Genomic DNA, 10,000 nt, shown 5'->3' with positions numbered 1-10,000 from the left:
TGGGTGCAGCATTATTAGGCCTTTTCGAGATTAATGATTGTAGTAATATTTCAGGGTTCCACCATCTTCCACAAACTTGTGCCTAAGCCTATCTTCAGGTTGTATGATGCAGGTGGATTTTTAGATGCTCTTTTGGGGGGGACATATGCTTATCATGTGACAGGAAATGTAGCAATCAGCATCCATTCATCACAAACTGAGAAAAGCTAGAAAAAAATTTTGTATCAAAAATACATACACTTTTTGTCCATCTTGTCCTGGCAGTTCACTAAAGGATGCTGAAAGACTTAGGGAATCTGCAGAAACACCAGTCAGCGCTGCTGATGATGCTACTGATGCAGTATCACAACCTTGCTTATGTGAAGGGGCACTGAACATTTCTGAAACCATTAATTAAATCTTTCAGTATAAGCATTCCCAAACATCTCTATAAATCTGATAGATGATGATAGTAAACACTATAATTTTTATTTTATTTCAACTTGAATACAGTACACAAGAAACAGCTGATATAAATGAATTTATGTAGTAAACAAATAAATGTAAGCTTGAATAAACATACTCAGAATAAACAGCACAAACCTCCCGTTGATGATGTAGCATGAGCAGAGGCTGCAGAGGAAGTTGAGATGGATGCACTTGTGGATTGTCGTGGCAATCCTGGCATTCCGCTACTAGTTGATGCCATAACCTTTGCTTTCTCTAATTTTTCCTCCTTTTTGCGAAGGTGCAAGAGATCTTGAACCTTTAAGACAAATTCCCTAACATATCATAACTTTTCAATTGCTAAGGCTGTTTCCATGTGTCAAATTTCCTTCTTTTTTTTTTAAATCTGTCAATATTCAAACAAAACAAAATGCATTCCTAAAACATGTGATTCCAAGGAAACAGTCACCGATCATTTACCTTTGCATTCCAGTCACTAACCACTTGTGCAACAAGTTTCTTGATAAGAACAACTTGATCAGTGATGGCAAGCATGGTGGCTGTAACTTCCTGGGTAGTATTTGGGGTTGGTGGGTGCAGTCGCCGAGCCTCCAAAGTTGGTGATGTTAACTGAAGCTGAAAAAAAAAAAATCTAATTTTGTAATTTCTAACAATATATTTGATCTTTCTATGATGATCTATAACAGTAGTTCCCAACCTTTGGCTTATGACCCTAAAGGGTGTCATGGAAGGTTAGTGTGAAGCCTTGGGGAAAAATTACTCCAAACAAATTTAGTGATAACATTAGGAATATAATATGAAGCTATATTTGTATTAGGTACATAAAGATGAATAATTCTGTTTTAATTTTCTCTTAGCTTGAAAATGATGTCAGGGTATCATGGATGTGTCAGAGGCTTGAGAAGAACATTAGGAACCAGTGATTTATAATGAAACTAAATTAGCATTCAAAACCAAATATCTCTTTACCTGTATACTTTCAATTTTTTCACGGAACAATGCCCTTTGGCCATTCTGGTGTTCACTTATTTTATTGATTTCAATCAGAAGAGGTTCCCATCGGCTTCCACACTCAGATGACATAGAAGTCACACGTTCCAAGATTGTGGAAAAAGCAGAGTACCCCTGAAAGAACAACATAATTATGAAAATATACTATAGTTCTGAAAGTATAATAAATCTTTTACCTTTTATAGAATAAAAAAAATTCAGAATCAATGTTCTTATTTCTTATACTATGGTTTAAGGATAAAAAATCATTACAACCCTACTACAATCCAACAATTGAAATTTGGAAACTTTTGCATAGCATTGGAAGTCATACAAACTCACATTAATTCAGAAAGATTAGGAATCCAATCTTGAAAAATTTCAGCCTGCCCTTAAAATATTTACCTGCATAGCTACACCTTTGATGAGCTCTACAACTGAGGCTTGAGTGATTGGTGGGATGCACAAGCTCATCTTGGATGGTGGCAGAGCAACTTCTCGTAAAGTTATGTTATTGTACCTGGAAATTAAAAGGTATATGGACACTTCCTCTCAATAACAAAATTAATATCATATATACATTATTACAAGGCACTTACCACTGCATGACTTCATTAGAAATTAACTAAAGCATAATCTCCAAGTAAAAAATAATGAATCCCTACTCCTACTCCACCTGTCTTTACCTATGAACATTACTGCAGGACTTAGTAACACATTTTAAAACAGATAGCAACTTGAAATTGCTTGCATAAAATAAAATCAAGATAACAAGGGAACCATATCCAAACTCAGACTCACTTAAACACTGCCACTTGGTTCTTGTAGCCAAAGTACTGGAAGTGATCATGGTGCAGGGAGTGTGTGCACCCTTGCGTTCCTCTCCTGTTAAAGCTCCCACCATAGAATCGCAGCTCCAGGTACTTGGCAAAGGATAGGGACCAGGTTTCCAAAGTGATTGGCACCATGGGGGTTACCTGCGTGGCAGAGTCAGTTAGGTTACGAAGGTGAGAAGCTTGACTTGATATACAGAGGGAGGGGGAAATGGGAGGGAAATAAAAAATGCAAGATGTAAAGAAGAAAACTGTAAAGAAAAGGACTGATGATACTGAAAATGACAAAAAAAGGATGATGAAGGGTAAAACATGGAAAAAATACAATACACAAATAAAGAAAATTAAACAAATAGAAGAAAAACAAGAAAAAGATACCAATGGTGGAAAGAGAAAAAAGAATTCAGATTTCATAATCATATATGTACTACCTTTAAACACACTTCCAACAGGAAAAGGTCCTTACCTCCCGACAGGTCTTACACCAGCTCCACATGAGGATTGTCCCAGCATTCGTGTCATCCAAATTGGTGTCAAGGCGTCGGAGGAGCACTTCCACACAGCCTGTGTCATGGACAAACTTGCGGATGTGATCGACCACAGCCACTGAACACTCGCTGGACGGACAGGTGTAAGTCGGGCTGAAGCAGTAACGCTCCAGGAAGGCACCAAGTGGGATGTCATTCCTCCCATAGAAATCCATGGTCAAGACCCTTGGGAAAGAGAATGTCTAAGTTTTTATCAGAGGCAAAATAACAGGGACCAAAAATTTGTTAACCACTATATAATATGTTGTATGTCATGATCCCTGATAAGACTGCTAGGATTACCAAATGAATGTGATAAATGTAAATGGCTTAATCAAATGTCAGAGATCTTATATCACAAATAAATTTCTTGCTATAAAAATTCAAAGGAAAATAGCATTTAAGTAATAAACATATCATACCAAATATTAATTGAATGACTCTGTATACCTTCTGCATGCTTCTGTAATGTTGAAAAATCCTTAGCGTTATTAAGCAAATTCAAGGACAAAAAAATAACATACCATGGGTTAACACAAAAAGCTGGAGGAGATTCAGAAGCCTGGGAATAACTTGAGAACAAAATAGACAGCCGCTGATGGTTGAACGGATGAAGCGCATCGACCCTTCCATCAGAGGTCAACATCAGCCCACTCTGTCCACTCCAGAAGTCACTTACAGTGTTCTTGGCATTATTTGTTGTTGTATTTACTGAACCTTCAAGAAAATTGGAAACATTTACTTTGTTGTCAAACATTAACATAAAAGTAAATGAAAAACTCTCATCTAAATATATAAAGTATATCAAATATAAAAATAAATACATTGAAAAAATTGGAGCAAACATTAAATTCAAACTCTTACAAACCTAAAGCATCTGAGGACAAGCCCTCAACCACAACTTTGGCATCAGTGTCTTTGTCTATTGATAGCTGATAATGTTTGCGATCCTTCAATTCTTTCCTTGTCATTTCGCACTTGCATATATTTCTCATCTGGCCTCCACGTGCCCTGAAATCTGCTAACATCGCTCTCACATCCTTATCTGATATTGCTGTGGTCATCTTCATCTTTGTGAATTCATGAGCTAACTTCACCTCCACATTTTGGTTTTCATCTTTTGATTCCTTGACTTCCATCTCTGAAAAACGTGGCTTTCGAGTGAACTTGTCTTTCTCCAGTAGCACAGAGAAGTACAAGTCCTTCTGGAAATACTTGCGCAAGATGCAATTCCTCCCAGCTTCCGTCTCAAAGAAGGGAACAGTGTACTTGAGATATGGTGAACAGGAGAAAATTGTGTCCTCAAGAGCTTTGCGGAAAGTGTTGGAGAACTCAGTGACTGAGAGAGAGGTGTGTGTGGAGTCCAGTGGTGCCTCTTGGGGTGATGTTCCTGAGTTTAGGTAAGAGTGAAGAGGGTCACTAAAGTCACTAATTGTCTGTGATAATTTTGCTTTGTCTGATGTTCCACTCGATGACACCGACACTTCTCCTGAACTGGACACTGGGTCTCTCTGGGAATTCAATGACCTTGATCTGTTAGTAGCACCTTGTTCTGCAGATGCAGTTTCCCCATCTTCCTTTTTAGCACTGGACTTTTTTCTCATAGGCTCCAGATCTAAACTCCCAGCTTTGGGACCTGACTTCAGTTCTTCCTCAAACACCTGATCTTCGAGGTCAAAGCTCTCTGATGGAAGGGGTGGGATGAGTGTGTATTCATCCATCAAGAAGGCTCTTTCAAGTCTCCAGTTATACACTGCATAAACCATGAAGTACATTATCCTTTTCACTCGTTTCAGCTCTGCATTGGTCGCTCCTCGTAGTATGATTGTACATCCCAGGTGCATGGCACAACCATCAAAGAACATCAGAGTCTTCTGCTTGTTCTTTCCAGGCATTGGGTAAGATCTTGTGTAAAAATTGTGGCACATGCCTAATGTAGGTCGTGTTAGTTGAGCATCAATTGAAGAGACAACTTCTGCTTGAGTGCATCTTGCAACACGTTCCATTACTGAGGGTTTCACATTCATCACCAGTGTAATGCCATGGGCCTGGTAAAAATATAAAAAAGTGGAATACCAATGTATTAATCAAATTCTATATACAATGCTTAGAATTAAATTCTTAAAATGTTCAATATTACAATACACATCTGCAATATTCTTAGGAATGGCTTACAGCTACCATACTTCCCTAAAGTACAATTCTTCAAAGAGGAAAATAGATAAAAATCCATAAAATCTCACCTGGAGGTATTCTCGTGCTAAGAAGGCAATGCTTTTCTCCACAAGTATTATGTCTGGTTTGTAAGAAACAATCTTGGCCACAACATTTTTTAGATAATCCGCTTCCTGAAAGGGGACAGCAATTTTTTTGAAGGATGAAATCTTTTTATCATGACAACAGACATATTTTTACTGAATTCTGTATACATACATTGTTTATCATGAAATCAGTGAAGAATTAAAGGGGTTACAAGTTATGAAAATTGTGTAATTCACAAGAAAAATAAGTTTATTTTCTCACCCTATGGAGGTCCCCCCCCCCCCCCTGCATTAATTTTGGATATCCTCAAATTCTATCAAATTTTTCTCTATATGTGGGATGGTCACTGTAAGGATTTTCAGGAAGATACTTTTATATTTTCCATTAAACATCTACAAACTTTTGTATCTTTGGATTATTCAAAGTTATACAAATGGAAGATGAAAGAAAATGGACTACTAATAATGTAAATTTTCAATTGCCTTCTCCTTATAATACTTTTTTGTTCATTAGATAGGGAAAAAATGAGTTTCTGGTGAGGCAGCTTCATATCTCGTTACACCACTGGAAAGGCTAGAGAAATGAGCTGCCTTCTTTTTTCTTCTTTCTTGCTTTTATCTTATGAAAAAAAAGAAGAGAAAAGAAAAAAGAAAAGAAGAAAAGAAAAGATAAGAAAAGAAGAAAAGAAAAGAAAAGAAAAGAAAAGAAAAGAAAAGAAAAGAAAAGAAAAGAAAAGAAAAGAAAAGAAAAGAAAAGAAAAGAAAAGAAAAGAAAAGAAAAGAAAAGAAAAGAAAAAAGAAAAGAAAAGAAAAGAAAAGAAAAGAAAAGAAAAGAAAAGAAAAGAAAAGAAAAGAAAAGAAAAGAAAAGAAAAGAAAAAAAAAAGAAAAGAAAAAAGAAAAGAAAAGAAAAGAAAAGAAAAAAAAAAGAAAAGAAAAGAAAAGAAAAGAAAAGAAGAGAAAAGAAAAAGGAACAGAAAAGAAGGAAAGAAAAAAGACAAGAAAAGAAAAAGAAAAGAAGAAAAGAAAAAAGAAAGAAAGAAAAGAAAAGAAAAGAAAAATAGAAAAAAGGAAAAGAAAGGAGAGAAGAAAAGAAAAGGAGAAAGAAACTAAAAGACAACCTGAAGCAGCAAGTTGTCCAACGCCAAGAGCTTATTGTCATTGCCTCGCTGGTAATCAATGGTAGAGGCCACGAGGAGAATCTGGGGGTCAGTGAGCCGTGTGGCCATGGACTTGTCAGCGACATTCTTGGTGCAAACGGCCCCATTTAGGATCTGGCACTCACTCCTGCTGCCTCCTGGAACTTTCTTGAACTGAACATATCTGGAGGAGAAAACAGGAAACAGGATTCAAATTCTATGGATTTCTCTAGGAAGTTGAGCATGAACAGTGCTTTTCTGGTCATTTAAAAGATAGTTTTTCATAGGATGATTTTTTGTACAGGACTAAGTATCTTTTTATATAGACAAATTATTTAAAAACATGTTTAATACTTCTTCAAACATGAGAAAAAAAGGGATTTTTCAACAACAGAACAGCAAAAACTTACTGCCTGATATCCATATCATCACTATCATTCTTGACATCAGGCCTTATGATGTCAGTGACAGTATGAACAATTGGGAGGATGACCTCAGCCCACGAGGGGGACAGGCCACCAGAGTCCAGAAGCTGGCAGAGCAAGGCTGTCTCATGGGCGTTCCACATTGCACTAGAATGCAAATTAAAATTTGGGAAATATTTGGTTAATCATCTTTGTATGTTTTTATTTCAAGATACATGCTTGTCTAATTCTTGAGATCCTTTACCTATAATTCACCAATAAAACTATAAAATTTTAAACAAAAAAACAACTTCCTTGAACTTCTTGCTACTGAAGTTAAGACACAAGATATTCCTTTCTCAAAGGTCAAAGCAAAATATGGTAAAAAAAAAGAGAAAAATTCAACTTGCTGAACTCTTACTTTAATCTCTGTTGCATTAGACATTCTTCATCATTCTGTGTGAGTTTCTCCTCCTGCGTCCAGCCAGACAACCTAGGATAGGACTGACTGCTATCATGTCCCCTTAGTGCCTGCCAAGAGTGAAATAATGGCTTAGAGAAAGGGAGAGGAATGGATTTACTTTAAAAGCATGCTGTCAGATTATAATGAACCTTTTTATAGATATTTTAGCATTTTTTTATGTTTTGTAGCCAAGCTAAGAGACGGGCTTCATTCTTATTTTCATGAATATCATTCACATGGAAGTGAGCAGTCATAACTACTAATTAGCCATCAAAATATTTCAAAGCACAAGCAATGCCCATTAGTAGTAATTTCCTTCGGGTCATACCTGTAACACTTCATCTGACATAACAGCTGTTGAGTTCATTACATCCCCTGAGAAAGGAAGTTGGGCATTGGCACTGAGAACAGCAGATACAGTTGTTGAGTATGGAACTTGCCCAGAAGTAGATGCCATTCCAGGACTTCGTGTATCCACCTGGTCACTCTCAGGACTGCCGTGCCTAAGAGGACAAAGTAAGCATGTGTAAATAATAACTTAAACACTTAATAATATACTATTTAAGTTAGAGTTGTGTATCTTATACTCCAAGAAGTTCTCATTTTCTGCCATCCATTATAAATATATATATATATATATATATATATATATATATATATATATATATTTATATATATATATTTATAAATATATATATATATATATATATATATTTATTTATATATATACATATATTTATATATATTTATATATATTTATATATATTTATATATATTTATATGTTTATATATGTTTAAATATGTTTATATATGTTTATATATGTTTATATATATTTATATATATTTATATATACTTATATATATATATATATATTTATATATATTTATATATACTTATATATATCTCTATATATCTATATATATTTATATATATGTGTGTGTGTGTGTGTGTGTGTGTGTGTGTGTGTGTGTGTGTGTGTGTGTGTGTGTGTGTGTGTGTGTGTGTGTGTGTGTGTGTGTGTGTGTGCCTATATACATATACACATATAAAGAGAGAGACCACAACTGACAAGAAGCACATAAACACAACTTTTTTATGAACATAAAAATGCACTAGATATTTAAATCTACAGAAGACCCCTAAATGATGCATAGAATACAGTGACAATATCTGTGAACGTGGGACTATACCTGTACATCCCACTGAGAAACACTGATAGAGTACAGTACAATATTGCAGTATGCAACTTGCCAGTTACATAATTGTAAAAAGGAAATGGTTAGCAAAGTAAGCAGACAAATGCTTCTTCCTTGTTTGTAAGCAGATACTAATAATTAATAATAACCATTTGTAAACCAAGAATCACAGATATTTATTGAATCTCCCTAAGATCCTCAGTCACTTCAAACCAAAGCCCTTGGGGAGGTTAATGCCCATACTGAAAACAACTAGTTTAAACAGTGTTGGTAAGAATATCCTTTTGAAAATATTACCTTGAGACATGTGGAGGCTTCCTCATGGAAACCAAGAATCATAGATATTTATTGAATCTCCCTAAAATCCTCAGCCACTTCAAACCAAAGCCCTTGAAAACAACTAGTTTAAACAGTGTTGGTAAGAATATCCTTTTGAAAATATTACCTTGAGACATGTGGAGGCTTCCTCATGGAAACAACGTTATCTTTTACGTTGAGGTCCAGGCAATAGTTGGAGGTAGAAGAGGTGATGGAGGTAGGTGTGTCAACTGTGTGTGTTGGCTCTTCCTTGTGGACTTTGTTACTGCCATTAGAATCTACTTCTCCTTCTGTGTAATATTACAATATTCAGTTTAGTGTAAGGAAACTTAAACATTATGCAATCTTAACAAAAATCATGATCATATTATATGTGCTATAAAAATGTACAGTACCAAACATAATACCATGTGACAAAGTAAGTATTCATATTAACCCAACTTCCAAACTTATGAACAATTTGAAGTTCTCATATTTTCAAAATCAAGCTGATAAACAGTAATATACCAAACTGATCAGCCAAATAGTCAAGACTCACCAATACTCTCTGCCATTGAAGTAATTTGTTTCACCCACAAAGGTTCCTGGCCTCCATCTTGTGCACGATTCAAGCCCTCCTGAGCAGTCTGTTCACTTCCACCTGTACTCGGTCTCATAGGACGGTACAACACATAGTCATCTACAAAGACCTGTTCCAGTTGTGAAATGCATACTACATATCCTGCTTCCAGCAATGCCTGACCAATGGCAACTGCGGATGCCCTGTAAGCAAAAGACATATTCTTATACCCAGTACATCCTGATCATTGTATACCAAACAAACATTCAAATAGATAATATATACTATTCAGGAATATTATGAAACCCAAGATTCCCAGTCACTCTTGCATTAATAAGTACCCTAATCAATGCAAATCACTAAGGCTAATGACACATTAGCTTCTTTCTAAAAACCTGGGCTAAAGATAACCACTGAAATACCTGCTGGAAGCTTTGTCATTTGCCAAAAGCCATTCAATGAGATCACGACCAACAAAACAGTTGTGGAATGACTTCAGTCGGTGTCTGTGAGAGGCCAATGGAAGACCCCCAACACCACCAGCCATCTGTGACCACAAGGAATGGAGCTGTTGGGAGTCACGCAGGAGAAGTTGCCTCTCTGCTGTCATCTGGTCACTGTCCCTTTGGCCGCCAAACACCTGGAAATCCCCACTAGAGTACCTGAAAACCATAATTTTTCTATTTAGTACAAGAACTTTAAGGTGATATGAGATATAATATCTCTATATCTCTTGAAAGTAATGTGCAATGCCTAGTGTACATGTGTAAATGTAAACTTTAAAATACCCAATTAAAAATATCCCTCTGCTAATCACAAAATAAACTAACTAAAATACAGAAAATACCAATAAAATAAACACTG

At 35.8% G+C, this 10,000-nt stretch overlaps 1 protein-coding gene across 7 annotated transcripts in view; it reads right to left on the bottom strand.

The window, feature by feature from the left end:
* Positions 1 to 10,000, bottom strand: part of LOC125046041 (1-phosphatidylinositol 3-phosphate 5-kinase-like) — a 33,386-nt gene that overhangs the window by 14,161 nt on the left and 9,225 nt on the right. For all 7 annotated transcript variants that reach the window (XM_047643641.1, XM_047643639.1, XM_047643644.1 and 4 more), the window contains 17 exons: positions 9,559 to 9,798; positions 9,116 to 9,339; positions 8,705 to 8,867; positions 7,391 to 7,565; positions 7,021 to 7,130; positions 6,606 to 6,767; positions 6,178 to 6,379; positions 5,041 to 5,145; positions 3,666 to 4,845; positions 3,322 to 3,514; positions 2,737 to 2,983; positions 2,239 to 2,414; positions 1,843 to 1,957; positions 1,417 to 1,572; positions 907 to 1,062; positions 583 to 745; positions 239 to 380 (listed from right to left, as the gene is read on the bottom strand). In XM_047643641.1, coding sequence (XP_047499597.1) covers positions 239 to 380; positions 583 to 745; positions 907 to 1,062; positions 1,417 to 1,572; positions 1,843 to 1,957; positions 2,239 to 2,414; positions 2,737 to 2,983; positions 3,322 to 3,514; positions 3,666 to 4,845; positions 5,041 to 5,145; positions 6,178 to 6,379; positions 6,606 to 6,767; positions 7,021 to 7,130; positions 7,391 to 7,565; positions 8,705 to 8,867; positions 9,116 to 9,339; positions 9,559 to 9,798 — 3,909 coding nt within the window. The remainder of the gene's footprint in view (positions 1 to 238; positions 381 to 582; positions 746 to 906; positions 1,063 to 1,416; positions 1,573 to 1,842; positions 1,958 to 2,238; positions 2,415 to 2,736; positions 2,984 to 3,321; positions 3,515 to 3,665; positions 4,846 to 5,040; positions 5,146 to 6,177; positions 6,380 to 6,605; positions 6,768 to 7,020; positions 7,131 to 7,390; positions 7,566 to 8,704; positions 8,868 to 9,115; positions 9,340 to 9,558; positions 9,799 to 10,000) is intronic.

Source organism: Penaeus chinensis, chromosome 38 (assembly GCF_019202785.1).
Source record: "Penaeus chinensis breed Huanghai No. 1 chromosome 38, ASM1920278v2, whole genome shotgun sequence".
Classification (NCBI taxonomy): domain Eukaryota; kingdom Metazoa; phylum Arthropoda; class Malacostraca; order Decapoda; family Penaeidae; genus Penaeus; species Penaeus chinensis.
The sequence above is the reverse complement of the archived record's forward strand: the minus strand, read 5'-3'. Positions and strand labels throughout refer to the sequence as shown.